General features: G+C 39.6%; 3 protein-coding genes across 3 annotated transcripts; 1 reads left to right on the forward strand and 2 right to left on the reverse strand.

Annotated features, from left to right (window-relative positions):
* Nucleotides 1-1,388: 1,388 nt before the first annotated feature.
* sf3a3 (splicing factor 3a, subunit 3) lies at nucleotides 1,389-6,800 on the reverse strand. Its single transcript, XM_044053521.1, has 17 exons — nucleotides 6,566-6,800; nucleotides 6,406-6,453; nucleotides 5,448-5,500; nucleotides 5,128-5,233; nucleotides 4,966-5,038; nucleotides 4,671-4,762; nucleotides 4,488-4,570; nucleotides 3,990-4,128; nucleotides 3,808-3,876; nucleotides 3,652-3,719; nucleotides 3,145-3,252; nucleotides 2,987-3,056; nucleotides 2,724-2,888; nucleotides 2,483-2,593; nucleotides 2,304-2,394; nucleotides 1,752-1,807; nucleotides 1,389-1,652 (listed from the first exon to the last, which is right to left on the reverse strand). The coding sequence occupies exons 1-17, from the start codon at nucleotides 6,659-6,661 to the stop codon at nucleotides 1,575-1,577; spliced, it is 1,506 nt and encodes a 501-aa protein (XP_043909456.1). The 5' UTR covers nucleotides 6,662-6,800; the 3' UTR covers nucleotides 1,389-1,574.
* Nucleotides 6,801-8,275: 1,475 nt separating this feature from the next.
* Nucleotides 8,276-11,506, reverse strand: rpl15 (ribosomal protein L15). Its single transcript, XM_044053062.1, has 4 exons — nucleotides 11,458-11,506; nucleotides 10,282-10,463; nucleotides 10,037-10,173; nucleotides 8,276-8,628 (listed from the first exon to the last, which is right to left on the reverse strand). Exons 2-4 carry the CDS (start codon nucleotides 10,451-10,453, stop codon nucleotides 8,323-8,325), a joined length of 615 nt encoding a protein of 204 aa, XP_043908997.1. The 5' UTR covers nucleotides 10,454-10,463; nucleotides 11,458-11,506; the 3' UTR covers nucleotides 8,276-8,322.
* A 716-nt stretch (nucleotides 11,507-12,222) lies between these two features.
* nkiras1 (NFKB inhibitor interacting Ras-like 1) lies at nucleotides 12,223-15,829 on the forward strand. The gene is made up of 4 exons (XM_044053063.1): nucleotides 12,223-12,378; nucleotides 12,963-13,063; nucleotides 13,472-13,713; nucleotides 14,095-15,829. The coding sequence occupies exons 2-4, from the start codon at nucleotides 12,970-12,972 to the stop codon at nucleotides 14,335-14,337; spliced, it is 579 nt and encodes a 192-aa protein (XP_043908998.1). The 5' UTR covers nucleotides 12,223-12,378; nucleotides 12,963-12,969; the 3' UTR covers nucleotides 14,338-15,829.
* The last annotated feature ends 241 nt before the right edge of the window (nucleotides 15,830-16,070 follow it).

Below are 16,070 nucleotides of genomic sequence, written 5' to 3' on the forward strand. Positions count from 1 at the left end.
GCAACTGCACAAATAGTTTTATAAACCTGAAAATTATTAAACACTTGGACGGGCCATTTTTGGGCCACGGGCCCCACTTTGGGCAGAGGTCTGTGGCCCCTAAACCCAGAAACATCACGCACACACACACACACACACTGAAGTTAATATAATTTGTCCCGGTTATCAGTGGGTGAGCAAATAATCCTAATTTTAAAATGATTGAGATAAATAAGATTATGATTTTGTTTTACGCTGTGTTCACAGTAAAGATTTATCTTTTATCGCGACACAATTTTGCCACGACATCATGTCGATGAGCGACATTTTATTTCAATTTCGCAATTTTTTGCATAGACCTTGTTAATCTGGACATAATCCAGTAGACACTTGTTCATATCCTCACAGTTTTACCTGCAGTGCAGTCTCTTCATCAGTCCATCAGAGAATCGTGGTGAAGTAGCGCCACCTGCAGGTCCGGTCTATATCCACCTGTGAAGAATGAAGGTTCATATGTGAGGCTTTTAACGCCACCTGTGATCTGATAATCCACAGAAATTTGCTGGATTAGCACTTTTGTCTGAAAAAAATAATCAAATTTTTATAATAGAGATTATTATTTGAGTGGTAAAGAAAACGGATTTATTGACTCACCTCTTTATGGTGGACAGATACATTCTGTAATCTGTGTGCTGTAATATAATGGTAAAAATGATGGAAAACTTTGCTCTGTGGGATTAAATGAAGCAAAGCTTTATTTCTACAACCAAGGTTACAAAATACTGCAAATATTGACATTATCTAACACAATAATAGACAGTTTTGAATTTTGAAAGGGTTAAGACTTAGTTTAAGGGTCATAGTCCTTTTCCAGGGTCAAATTCAAGCACCTTTTCAATGCCCAATTTCACAGTTTCCCCACATTTTACAGCTGTGGGTGATTTTTATGAATATACACAAACTGGAAATTTATATTTCAATCCTTTTTTCCCACAATAAAACAGATGGTGTTTTCCTATAACCACATGAATGTGTGTAAAGGTGCAGGCGTGTTTTAATCCTCCATCTGCTCAACTAACTCGGACAGAAAGAGCCACCATTTTAAGCATTTCCAAGCACTATCCAAAATTCAAGCACTTTTCATACCTTGATTAACATGTTTATGTTTAGAACTAGGTTTGTGACAGGGTTAAAGGAGGCATCAAGTACGAATGAGTGAATGTCCTCAGAAAGAGAGCTGTATAAAAATGTGTGTGTGTGTATTTACCTGTTCAGGATGAGTAGTCCTCATGGAGACTAAAACCTGGTCCTAATGAGCCAGAACATCCTTTCTGAGGAACTTTAGGCCCAAGATTTGAATTGTGGTTTCCTTGTGCTTGTGTGCGTTTTTAATAGTAAACAAAGACGTGTGTGATAAAGTACTGAGTTTATTATCATAGACAACAGTTGCCACATTACAAAGTATCAAATGGAGGAAGGGAAACAACATGACTACTTACAAATAAAAAGAAACGGGAAAATCAGTGATAAAAAACAAAAAACAAAGTAAATATGACGTTAATCTTCTCCGAGCGTCTCCACAGCAGACATGGTCTCTACAGCAGACCTTGTCTCTTCAGATCCTCGTAGGTTTTCTTGTTCACCACGTTTCCACTCGAGTCCTCGTATTCTTCCTGAGGGGACGAAACAAAGTAATGGAATAAGTAAAAAAATAAAAGCATGAGTCAGGGAATAAACAGGGACTTTATTTCACAGCGTCAGTGTGGACTCACCTCTGTGTCCGGCTGCCAGCGCTCTGAAGCTTTCTGAGATTTCAGTTTCGCCCACACTGAAGACGAAAAACACAAATCAAATATCAAATACATATATATTTTTAACCCCACACAGTTGGGAACAGTTGTGATGTTTCAAAGCTCAGGTCACACACGCAAACCTGTAGGAACTTAGAACGTAGCACTGAGCAGCGTTGAGTCGACGGTTGCTGTGTTTTTTTTGTTTGATCTCTGCTGTATTTTCTTTTTATATTATTCCTTTATATTTGGCTGACACTAAAAAAATCTAGGTTGAGTTTTGTGAAAGAGGAGCAGATGCAAATAAGGTTCATTCTTCTTTCAGCAAATAGTATTCATATTACTATATATTTCTTAGAATGAAATAAAACTAATATAAAAACAAATGGGAAAAAAAAATAAAAAAAAATAAACCACTACTATGTTTGGCAACAACAGGGATTTCAGAAGTATTTTCTTCTTTTTCTTTTCTACAGACACATTCTAAAAACACTTTAGTGCATAAAAAAAAATCTGTCAGTGCGGCCGACTTACGAGCGACGGCGTCCTCGATCTGAGTGACGTTGGCGAAGTGGGCCGTGTTGGGGATTCCCAGGCAGCGCATACCGTGAGCGTGTCTCCATTCCTGCGGAAAAACACACTTCAGTTACATCGACTGAGCGAGTACTTCACTGCACGTCTGCTGTGTTTTACTCCGTCTAATCACCACGTACCGCAAAGTGTCTCTGGAAGGCTTTGGGTCCCCTGTAGGTGTAGTTTCCACAGATCTCACAGTTGTAGTTGATGTTCAGACCATGGAGTTTGTAGAGCCAGTATGGAATCGGCTGCACGGGGAAAAAAAAATAAATTAATAAATGACAATAAATAAAGAACACATTTTGGGTCTGCACAGAAAAATGCAGCTGGAGTCTCAATCCAATGCACACACACACACACACACACAGAGTTGCTAACCTTGCCGTCCCAGCCCAGTGGCAGGTTCTTGGGGTTGTAAATTATTTCATTGTCTTCGTCTTCACTCTCACTCTCACTGAGCTGCTCCTCCTCCTCTTCCTCGCGCTCCTCGCCCGTCCTGGCCTGCTTCCTCTGCACGTTCTCGTGCGTCAGCTGCCTCTGCTCCTGTAACCGCAGGGCCACATTCCAAACACGTGTGAGCACTTTTGACATTACAAATTAAAACAGCAGCAGGAGTGGACGTTGAGGACACGGTCACTCACCCCGAGGATCTCCACGTACTCGTACACTTGAGCCTCCAGGAAGCCAGTCTCCTTGTTACGCTCTGTGTCTCTGCAGGAGTGACGATGGGAAAATGATATGGGTTACATAACAACACTAACATGAGTCAGCGCTGCACTGAGTCTTTAGACCCACTCACTTTTTAGGCCCTTTGGCTTTGGGATTCTTGGCGAACAGTGAAGGGTCCAGTAATTCCAGGGATTTGCCTTTAGTGCTGAACAGTCTCTGAGCTCGTTCCTCCAGGGTCCTGGACATCACACACACACATTCACGTCATTGACACGGTCTTTTCATTATCAATTAATCTGTTTATTATTCTCTCAATTAAATGTTCCAGAAAATGATGATCATTGGGTGTTTCCCCAAACGATCTAGTTTGCATCCGTTTTAATGATTTCTTTGTTACATGTAGCAAATAAACCAGAAAATATTCACATTTAACACTGATTAAATGACTATCTAAATACTTCATTTCATTTAGTAATGGATTAATGGATGAATTGTTGCAGCCCTACTAGGAACGAAGAACTGAAGAAGCCTAGTGGATTATATGCCCTCAACTTAAATCAAGCAATTCCAGATACTTAGGATTCAGCATCACGACTGCATTAATGCTTCAGTCAAGCTGCATGTCAACTACACTCACCCTCCACACTTGAGTCCCAGTGCCATGAGAGCAGACTTCAGTCTGTCCAGACCCAAAGACGCTAACTCCTGTGTGAAAACATGAGGAAAAACCACCAGTTAAAGCACCATTGATTCACCTTTCAATTCACCTCCATCGTTAATGTTCTTTTCTTACCTCCCAAGAGGAAAAGGCAGAAAGGTCCAGATGAGCTCCTGCATGGGTTAAAGCACTACTCGTCTCTTTCTAGAGTGCAGAAAAACAAACAAACAAACGAGGTCAGAGGAGAAGGTGAAGAAAGTAAAAACCTGACATGTCCATGCTGCGTCACACATGAAGAGGCTGTCAGGAGAACTCACGGGCCAGCCTGGAAAAGTCCCGTTATCCCACTTCTTCTCAAACTCCACCAGCACTTTTCCGTACAGGTCGTTCTGGTCCAGAAGAGGTTTGACCCGGTCTGTGTAGTCCTGAAGGTATTCAAGAAGCATCTCCAGATACCTGCACACAAAGAGGGGATCTTCAACCTGTGGCTATATTTATGTTTCTTTCACATTGATCACATCTAATTTAGAGTCTACGTCATTGAAAATCTCCCCAGAGCAGACAACAAACATTATCTCCATAGTGCTGAACAACAACAGCTGGGTGAATGCTGCCTTCAAACAGGGTCGTGATAACCATGTTCTCTAACCCACAGTCCATATGAACACTGCAATCTAAAATTAATAAAAGCTTCTAACCTCGCAGCCGTCTACACAAATGAATCACCTGGGAACCAGTACATCATATACACAGATTTAATTAAATAAGTAACCACAAGCTCATTATGTCCTATATCCTCGTCCTGTTGGACCTACTTTTTGTATTCAGCATTCTTCCTGTCCTTTGGGATGTCAAAGAGCTGGTCAAATGACGACAGGTATGTGATGTACTCGGGTTTCTGCACAAAGACACAGCAAAGGTTTTTGGTTTTAAAACAAAATAAAAGGTTTTGTTTGAATGTACAGGCTTTTATTATCCACATTTAAATGGATCCTCACCTCAGCTCCCTTCAAGTTGATGTACTTCAGGTAGCAGTCATGGAGATCGAGGTAACGGCCATATCCTTCCTCATCTGTGAACTCAACCAGGTCTGTGGAAAATAAACATATTTTACTTTTCAATACCAATATTAGAAGCCTGAGAGCAAACCAACATTAAAATATAATGTTAATGTTTTTTGCTGATCCAGGTGTAAATCTAAATTTGTAAAAAAAAAAAATCTACCACTCATCCACCATCATCCAAGCATTTTCAGAATTCTGGAAAAACAGAGGAGTGTAGATGAAGCCTTACTCTGAGCCTCCTCGCTGGGGTTGTCTCTGGCTTTCATCAGCTCTTCAAACTCTACAGACATGGGAATAGAAATCTACAAGGAACCCACACAATAACAGTGTTAAAATTAATTTCTCAGCAGTTCACACATAGCTAAATTTTAAGAGGTTTTTTTTTTCCTACCTCATTCGGATGCTTTCTGTGGAACTCCTTAATGTGTTTCAGTCTGTTGTAGAACTCTGCAAACTCGTTTGGTCCTGAGATGGCAGCAAGCTCATCCTTCCTCATGCTGTCAATAAGAAAAACAAGTGGTTAAGATATTCTGGCTAAACTGAGTCTGAAAGACAAAGATTAAATGTTTGTGAAAAGGTTCAGACATGACAACAGAGCCAGCGTATGGAACCATGAAGGGAGATAAAGGCCTCTCTTATACATCTGTTTTTAAAATAAGGCAAATATAGTGAATTCACAGGGGCAAGTTTACTGTAAAGGAAGGAACTTACCCATCTTTGTCTTCATAAGAATCTCTGAGATTTGCACTCACTTCCATATACCTCTGTCAAAGAAAGAAAACACTTTCAGCTGCTGATCAGTTTCAATATTAAAACATTACATCTCCCTGTTGTGCTAAGTATGCATAATCTTAATAGTGTAATTAACAGCAATGTTTCAATGTATTATTTCTTGGGAAATTATAGTGTTAACTCCACTATGATGCTGGTATAGGTATGATATGGTTAGAAATCAACTGATATATTCATGTACAGTGTTTCCTAGCAGATGTTTTATCCAGTAGTGTAATGTTTTCTAAAATACGAGTCCTATCTGCAATACAAAATACTATTTAAAGTAAGTGATCCAGCTGCTTTTCAGAGCAAAATTAAAGCAGATATTTTTTCAACTATAGCCATAATGTCATGGTCAGAATAATCACAATGTGAAGTTTTTGTTTTAGTCCCAGTACTGTTATTGGTAGTCTACAAAGAAGACTATTGCTATTTGAAATGCTTATGTTTTCAAATTTTGAACTAAAATACCTTGTGAACCAGAAACAAGGTATTTGAAGCGTCCACTCCCATGCATATTACAGGATATTACTATTTATAATAATTAATAATATATAATAAAAATAATTAATATTACTACTCGTGTATACGAAGCATATACTAAAGTAAATGCATGCGTTAGTGTTATTTTATCTTTAAGGTTACATTTAAGTGGCAGATTTTTGAATGGAGTTCCTCAGTGACATACTGTATTTGTAGTAATAAGGGTTTCTCGTTGAGTTGTCTCATACTTTATATACATTCATACATGGTGTTATATATAATATTTGAACGCTAATAATAATAACTTAGACAAAATCTCTGATTACCTGTCACCTATGATGAGGTTAACTAACTAATAGCCTGTTCTAGTGCTAGGTAGCCGGTGTTGTAATAAATGGAAAAAAGTGCTCACATCCAACATCGCCCGTGTCCGGTGATCTGAGTTAATCTGTTCCCGCAGCTGCGGAAAAAAGGACAATAAATAAATAAAACATTCGTTAAGCTGCATACGTGTTACGTACTTGTGTTTGGTTAGCATTAGCACTAAAGCTAACACGGAGCGGTCGACTTACCGTGGACTTTTTGTGTAGCATTTCTTTCGTTTTGGCATCCATAAGCCTCTCCTTCTCTTCATGATAGCGACGCTGTTGCTCTAAAATTGTCTCCATGTTTTCCTAAATGTGGCGAACGCTTGGTTAACTAACTAACTAAAAGGTTAGTATAAAAATGAAAAACAGTAGCCCCCGCCGTTTTGGCTACGTTTATTTTCAATGGCGCATGTAGGGGAGCTAGCTGTCCGTCACTGTACCCGTCGTCAGGGAACATACGCTGCGTGATAAAAAAAAAAACGTTCCGCAGTCCCGACACGTTCGAAGACCGACAGGGAACAAATAAATCAATTATATTTTAATTTCGAAATTATTGATTAAAACTACCAAATTTAATGGGAAATTTGATATAGACAAACAAATGGTAATAATACAAAATTTAATGCAATTGTACAGTTCAGGGGTCAAACTTGATGTGTTTACTGAGATAGAAATCTGAGAAAATTCTGACTACCGACTACAACTGGAATGCACTATAAACACACGGTGGTCCAAAAATGATGGCCTTAATTCCGGTATTTTTCGACCTGGGCACTATGTTTATGCATGCGAGTGTGTACATAAATAGTGTTTGCGCACAATACCATAGAGTGAGTACTTTCCCAGTTAAATAAAATACTTGGCTCCTGCTATACATATAATAGGCCCATACAGTACATTCATACAACCATACAGTTGACTGTCTGATAGAGGGGTCAAAAAGGGTTATCACATACAAATTAGCATGTGGGAGATGCACAACTTAGGTGGGTCTACTTTTGGGCTTTACCTAGACAAAACAAGATGTGTGGATAATAATACTGACATTCTACCCGCATGATTACATTAAACTGACGCATGGCACTGCAGTTCGAGTGTCTAATCCAAATGTTATCTTTTATCAGGTGAATGGGCTCATTGTGGATGTTCTGCACACTAGCAGATGCATTTAGGACCTGGAAACAAGCAGCAGAGCATAATAATCAAAGACCAGAGATTATAAATAGAGGTCAACTCCATACAAATCTGGGAATTTCGTCCATATATTTAACTGATTTGATTATGATTTATATGATAACATGATCAAATGTTTGTCTGCAGTAACTGGACAAATGATCTGCCTCTATCAACATTTGATGTCTGCACTGCAATACAGTATTTACTTGTGTATAAAATATAGGGAGATACAACATTGGTATTGGCAGATATTGGCTTTACAATGTATTATAGGAGATCTAAACCCAGCTCAGGCAAAAAAGAAATATTTGTAGGCTATCAACTATATCCGATATTCAGGGTCCTCATACATTTTATACCAATTAATTTGCAGAATATCTGCTGCAATATTTTACCCAACTTTGACGTTTTAAGTACTTTACCAAAGGTTGATTTCAATGTTAGCCACATCACAGGCTTTGTAGCAAAAAGGCAACATTGAATAAAATTATCTTCATAAGAGTGAATTTGTCCATCTTTTGAGCCACATCTTACTCAACATTTGAAAACCACACATGAAAAAAGCACCTGCCTGGCAATACTGCAGATTAGTATCCTGCCAGAGCTGCCAACTAAAATTAAAATAAAGCAAATTTTAACCTAGTCGAACCAATGAATGGGTCCAACACAAGGTTTCAGAGCAGATACTATTAAAAACGTTGACACTGTATGATCAGAATCAAACTCAGGAGTCAGAACTGTCGCCATAAAAAGGATGTTTATTTGTTTGAATGTACAGACGAGCTCTAACGATAACGATGCAGCTGCAGGGTGTTGCGTCTCTTCCAGGCAGCGCGACGGGAACCTCCGATGGTGCCGTGGAACTTGTGGCCCTTGCCAAGGCCGCGACTCTTCTTTCCTGCAGACGTCAGGCCACGCATCTCCCTGTGCTTGTGCACGGCCTTTGTGATCCATTGCGTGTCGGGGTTGCGTCTGACGGCCTTGTGGAAGGGGTCGATCAGAATCACCTCAAAGAACTTGTAGGTGGAGTCCTCGCCCACCCAGTAGGAGTTGAGGACTCGCAGGCCTCCACAGTGACGACCAGCACGCTCCTACAAAATAAAGGCATCAGGAATGAGTTTCTTCACTTGGATCAAACCAAAACATTTAAATAAACACAGCCTTCGATTCTGTGTTGCTATTGTATTTACTTAAAAAAGCAATTCCATGATTTTGGCAGGAAATATCCTAGTCAATAAGACGAAAGAAATCAGGTATGCGTTTGTCTGAACACCAGTGTAAAAGCATTAAAAACACAAAAAATAAATTCTGCTAAATACAGCTTTAAAAAAACCAAAAAAAAACAAAACAAAGAATCATTTGGGTTTGGTTAACTGATTAGTTGATCAAGAACAGATTCATTGATTAGGAGCATGAGCTGCAGCCCTGGTTTTTATGGTTAAATTTTTTTTAAATGGATCCATATTGGTTTTTTTTTTAAATGTAGCTGTTAATTTCTCCACTCTTCTGGTGTTTTATTCTTTTTTTATAACTATATATAGTAGCATATGTATATCCAACTCATTTTAGATGCAGTTATGTGTGTAACTGGAGACGGGTGAATGTTTAAGCATTGTTTTCCCAGGAGCCACACAGCTAATACTTTTCTTACAACAAATGCTTTCTATTCTGTATCAAGTTCAACACATAATGCATAATTAAGCATTTTATTTAATAGGTTTGTTTTCAGCCCACAATTAACTAGTTTCTTTAAATGACTCATGAGAATAATTTATCCATAATATTTAACATTTACCATATACCAAACCCCTTTTCCCATTTGCCCAACCGCAAAGGTCACTGTACAATCTGCTACAATGTACGATGACTGACCCGTATTTCTTTACTGGTGAAGCAAACACTGTTTACAACGCGACATTGGCATCAATCAAAACAGACACCTGCTTTTCCAAAGAGCTGTTAAAACCCCTTTACCGACTGTATCCGTGAAAATGTTATAAATGGTTCATGGTAAACAAGTGTGTAAACCACTCACTGCACCAAAGTCCATAGAGAAAAACCTGCATTTTTAGCATGTGTGGTAGGATTGGGTCACAAAAAAGTCTTAATGTTTAACTTAAAATGCCAGCACAGCACATCAGTGTAAAGTGAAAAATCTGACACATTTAGGGTTTATGGATCAGATTTCAGGAGCAATTTAGCCAAGACTGTTATTTCTTGCTTGTAAAATATATGCATATCAACTGTGAACATCATTACGTGACAACAGTCATTACGTAGCAAAAATCCAACTGTCAGCTTCAGAATTTGACCTCCATCTGCATAACCCATACTTCATTTTTCATACAGTTCATACATGAGTTTTAGCGTTATTGTTTATACTGAAATCTTCAACGTGCAATTCCACACCTGATAAACACATTCCAGGAGAAGACTGAACATCCAGAATCATCTATAGTTTAAATAACAAATTGCTTGTGCAGTGTGACATGGTCGTACCTCAGCAGTGGACTGCAAACTGCGGGCAAACTTGATCTGGTTAACACCATGGTGCACGGGTTTGCCATAGGTCGCTCCCTTGGGCACGGGGCGTTTACGGCCTCCACGGCGCACACGGATACGGTAGATCACATAACCTGTTTGAACCAAACAAAAAACATGATGAGCAGGGCCAGGAGAGAACAACAAGGTATCACACCTGTGCGGGAAAATACCACAAGGAACTGACTGAGTTCAACACTCACCCTGCTTGGCCTTGTAACCCAGTCTACGGGCCTTGTCGGGTCTGGTGGGCCTAGGAGTACGGTGGAGGCTGGAAAGCTGACGGTACTGCCAGCAGCGGACACGAAGCAAGAAGCGCATCACGTCGGACTGCTTCTTCCGCCATAACTCCTGCATATACCTATACGCTCCCATGTTGACTTATCTGTGAAAAGAATCAAACGAGAAAGATGTCAACTTGGCTCTTTGCAAAAAGAATAAAATAAAGAAATCTAAACAGGAAAACCAGGATCTGTTTCCAACTGAACTGGGAAAAGAGATTTAAGGCCATGTTAAATTTCAACCACACTGCAGTAACATTAACAAATTTACATCAGATTTGAATACAGTCAGAACTAACTATTAAGAAGGTTTCAGCAGCTAGAGAAAAAGATGGAGGTGTATCATCTAAATCTCCACACAATCACATTGTCACATCACTGCCAATAATTATCACAGCAACTGGGATTTAAAAGTAAACCATCAGAGTCAACTTCCTCTACACGCAAAGCATCACTCAAATCAGACTTAATCAGTGTAATCTTACAAATTTATAATTTTCTCGTCTTAATGACACATAATTCAGGGCCAGGTCTCGGTACAAGTGGAAGAGAACAGTCGTTTTACTATGCCGGTTAAAGGCAGCCATGTTTACACTTATCATTGATTAAATGACACATTCACCAACGTTTGATATACTATATAAACTTCTACTACACAACACAATGGGAGGCACGAGACATATACCACACATGTGTAAACGACGGCTAGAGGTAAAAGCTAGCACGCTAATGCTACTTGCATAGCAACTGCTCACTTTGCTGCAATATTGACAGAATTTACATGCGTATAAACTGCGTGTGCCTATTACGAAAGTGGCAAAACGCGAAAAAGTCTTAAGTTTATTTTTGAAAAGCGACAACACGTCATCAAACAACCGCGGCCGGCAGCAATGGCAAGCGGAGCAACGGCACCCTAAGCGCCGTTAAAACAGGGCTATTATCTGTGTTTTTGATTGTATTTTTCTAAAAATAATTAAAAACAACTGACGTTAAATGTGTCCACAATCAATAACCTGGCTCAAACAGACCGATGAAGACAGAAAATTTACGATTTTAATGGATTTCGATTCGTGCAAAAGTATAGAAATACTCGCTTACATGATGGCGTACCAGCCGGAAAGAGAGAGCGTAATTTCCCAGCACGCCTTATTGAAAACGACAGTGACGCATTTCCGCTGTGGTGCTCATGGGAAATGTAGTCATTGCCGAGGAATTAGCTTGACCTTTCTTTTCCACCACAATTTATAAAGACCTAACCCATATTTGCGTGGTTTTATAACGAGATCCACAGTTATTGTTAATTATGTCCATAATCTGAACCTTTTGTCTGAGTTTTTGAAGCCAATCTGGTCTTGAAAATAGGAGAAATTAGATTTGTGTGTATTATATTGGGAGGGTGGAGTACAAGACTATAATCCAGTTTTTTTTTGTATTTATTTTTTTAACAGCAAATAATAATAAAAGCACAAGACTGATCAGGAGGGACAGGTTGGTAAACACGAGGCAGAAGACTGGATCACTGTGGAGAGACAAAAACTGTGATACATGTTTTAATTTTAAGAATAATCACACAGAAACTGTACTTTTTAAAGAAAAAAACTATTTGTATTGTAACACTATGCCTGAAACACCTTTGAAAACAAATTTATTCAAAACACGTACATCTTATCCAAAGGTAGGGCCTTCATTTATTATACGCCGACAATATATCACCAAATCGATATTTACACCCTTTATAAATGGGCCACAAGAACTTTCGTGTAAATGTAATACCAACTCCAAACGGTGGGAGACAGCAGTGAACACAGCTGTGCCGCCAACAACAAGAGCGAAAGCAAAAGTCACGCAAGCGCAGTAGTGCGATACGTGTTGTGCTAGCAGGACAGAATGGGTGGTGTAGCTGTGATGCTACAAACGCTATAAACAGATTTTTTTTTTTTTTAATTTTTTTCAAATTCAGATACGGATTTTTTATCTGAATGTACTGGGGAGTGTGTGTTCGCGACCGGACTGTTAACGGTGCGTTTCCTCGTGACACTGCGGCTAAGCTGTTAGCTCGCTAAACTAGGCTAAACAACAACAATATGCTGTCATAACCACTGCTACAGTCAGAGTTGTTTCTGTCAGTGAATTGTGTGAAATATGGCGAGTGGCTTTAACATTTAATCTCCAAGTTTGACTGTCTTTGACCAGACGTGATTTCATTGTGACTGGATAGTGGATGTAGATATTTGTAACGTCATTGTTACAGTTATTACGAGTTCAGTTATTACTAATCAGAATTACGTCAATCTTGCCATTCCTGTTTACGGGTGTTGTCATTATAGATATTTCTAATTCCAGTTCCAGATATTTACTGGTTCCAGATATATTAACTAGTCTATTTTTAATTATCTTCAATTGAAGATATTTACATTGTCTTTTTAGATATCTTACGTTTCAGATATGTTGACAAGTACAAACTGAAGTGCAGATATCTGAGACTGTCTCAATGACGTTTCAGTTATCTGTAGTGAATAATCCGTCTACCGGGTAATTGTTAAAAAACAGTGAAACACGGTGTAAGTGTAAGTAACATGACCTCATGTGCTTGTGCACCGCAGGCTCGAGATGGGAAAAGGCTGTAAGGTTGTGGTGTGTGGACAAGCAGCCGTTGGGAAAACAGCCATTTTGGAGCAGTTGCTGTATGGAAATCACAGCGTAGGTAAGAAAACAACACAGTGAAGTGAATCTTTCTAATATCAGTTGGTAATTCAGCCTAAATTTATACCAATACACTGGACACAACTATTGAAAGCACTGTCGATAAAAAAATTAAAAGAAAAACCGATGATAATCTACTTAAACATTCACTGCTTAAGTACTAGCTTCTGTGTCCCTATGAAAATGTGTTAGATGTCTTAGATAGCCTTAATGTTATGCATGTTATTTAAACCATTATCACATAAATCACAACTAAAAGGTTGGGGAAATTCAGTAAATTTGTTTGGGAACCTTAAACAAATCTCCCATGACCCACCTGAGGGTCCCAACCCAGTGTTTGAGGTACATGGAGCATGTTTCTGGTCTATTTTTTTGGCCATATTTACTTAAAGTGTGTTTCCTTTTCCAGGCTCCGAGTCCAGTGAGACACAGGAAGACGTGTACGTGGCCTCGGTGGAAACCGACCGCGGTGTGAAGGAACAGCTGAGACTCTACGACACCAAGGGCCTCAACAATGGCCAAGACCTGCCCAAGCACTACTACTCTGTGGCAGACGGCTTTGTGCTCGTCTACAGCGTCGACAGCTTGGAGTCGTTCAAGAAAGTGGATTTCCTGAAGAAGGAAATTGACAAATCCAGAGATAAAAAAGAGGTGGAAGAAGTATTTATCTCTAGTAGAGAATATATTAATCAAGTTTACCACAGAAACTATGTGATACTAACAAATATGCCCGGCTGTAATAACCACATGCATGTGTTATTAAGTGAAGTGTTTTGATCAGAGTCATGGTTTTAAGTTTGGGTTTGGAACTCCCTGACTGCCTTTATTCATGTTTGTCTTTTTATGTTACAAATTGCTTTTATTGTATCTGTTAAAAAAAAAAATGTTCAGCTCTAACTTTGATCCGCATTGGTTTTGACGACACTTTACGACAGTTTGATTAATAAATTATAATTAATAAATTAAGGCTAATGTGTCGTCCCGAGATTGAACCAGTGAATGTCTTTGTGTGTGTGTGTGTGGTGTGCTCAGGTGACAGTCGTGGTGTTGGGGAATAAAACGGACCTGCGGGAGCATCGGCAGGTTGACCAGGAGGTGGCGCAGCAGTGGGCCCGAGGAGAGAAGGTGAAGCTGTGGGAGGTGAGCGTCACAGAGCGCAACTCCCTGATCGAGCCTTTCACGCAGCTGACGAGCCGCCTCACTCAGCCGCAGAGCAAATCCTCCTTCCCTCTGCCGGGACGCAAGAGCAAGGGCACGCCGTCCAACGACATGTGAAGCTCCAACCGTCCCCGTATGTTTATGCCGACGCTGTGTGTACTTTATACACGTTGATTTTTTTTTGTTTGTTTACATGCACATCAGAATCAAGGCTGGAGTCAGAATGAGTTTGTCCCAACATAAAGAGGGCAGGAGAAATACATGTTGTAAAAACCTGAAATTTACTCTATGACGTGTTTAAAGCTGCAATATGCAACACCGTAGTTGTATGAAGTATTGACGCACAAGAGCTCCCTCTCGCTGAGAACATGGCTGCCAAAAAGCCTCCTTTCCACACCAGGCGTTTCAGTTCAGCTCAGTTCAGAAAACTGGGGCAACATTCGACGATGGAAACAAACCCATACCAAGCTGAACTGGAGCCACAAACGTACCTAAAAGAAATTCACTCTAATAATCTACGGTATCTGAAGAACACATTTGTTGCTTTATCTCACAGTTAAACAGCCTTTTCTGACTGGAAACTGAACTTCTGTGTGGCTTTGAAAACCTCTCACTCTTCCCACACCAAACCCCATAGAGAAAATCAGCGATTTTACATCACAACACACAGCAGTTGTTGATCCTCTGCTGCCTCTATCAGTAAATTCAACTGTGTGATTTTGTGAGTTCTGTGTTTGAAGTCCTTTGTTCAGATTAATACAGTGTCACAAACTGACCACATGGGGCAGCAGTGGACCAGCAGCGCTCATGCTACCATGGGCTAAAAACACTTTCTCTATGGACTTTGGTGCAGAGGAGTGAGGACTTTACAAACATCTGTTTCAGACAACAGTGCCATAAAGCAGAGAATGCATTCTAAAGCACCCATGTCTCAATCTGGTTGTAGCAGAGGGGGCGTGTACAGTACTTGAACTAATACTTAAAATATGTCTACTTTCTGAAGTGATTCATTTTCAAAACAGTTTTTAATTTTAGTTGAGTTTACAGGTTTTTTTATTTATTTATTTTCTTAGGGAAAACCAAACCTCTGTGTCAACAACAAACCAAAACCACGTCTGAAGCTTTTCTCTCACCCTCAAGTGAAAGCTCTTCCACTCCAGCGAGCAGTCAAAGCCTTTTTTTCCCTTTTAAGAAAAACAAACAAAAAAGAAGCACTTTAGTACCAAAGACTTGACATGTTCCAAACACAGATGTTTTGGTTTGACGTGTGTTGCACTACAGTGGTGAAATCAATGTTTTCCTTTGTTTTTTACTTTCCTTTCTTTGTTCTATGTTCGTGTGTGTGTGTGTGTTCTGAAAGGAGAAATTCACGAGCCAGTCTTACGTCTGTAGTCGTCCTCTATCGTACTCGCACTCATTTACAATGTATTTATGCACTTTCAGTGACTCTATGAATGGATCTAACTTTAACTGTGATCATGTGACCAACGAGAGAACAACCAATACTGACGCCAACACTCAGAGTCAGTCATCTCCAAACTTTTAAGTGATAAATACCTTTTACTTTTTCAAAACATTTTGCACCAAATTCCATAGAGAAAATAAGCGATTTTTAACTCACAGGGACACAGGAGCTGCTGGTCCACTGCTGCCTCGTGTGGTCAGTTTGTGTTACTGCTGTACTAATCAAAGTAATTTAAACACTGAAGTCACACAATAAGACACTTTAACTCACTGATGGAGGCAGCAGTGGATCAGCAGCCCGTGTCCCCCTATGATGTAAAATCGCTGATTTTCTCTATGGACTTTGGTGCAAGAGAGTGAGCGGGAAACTTCAGCTTTCACTTGAA

This window comes from Solea senegalensis, linkage group LG20 (genome assembly GCF_019176455.1).
Source record: "Solea senegalensis isolate Sse05_10M linkage group LG20, IFAPA_SoseM_1, whole genome shotgun sequence".
NCBI lineage: Eukaryota > Metazoa > Chordata > Actinopteri > Pleuronectiformes > Soleidae > Solea > Solea senegalensis.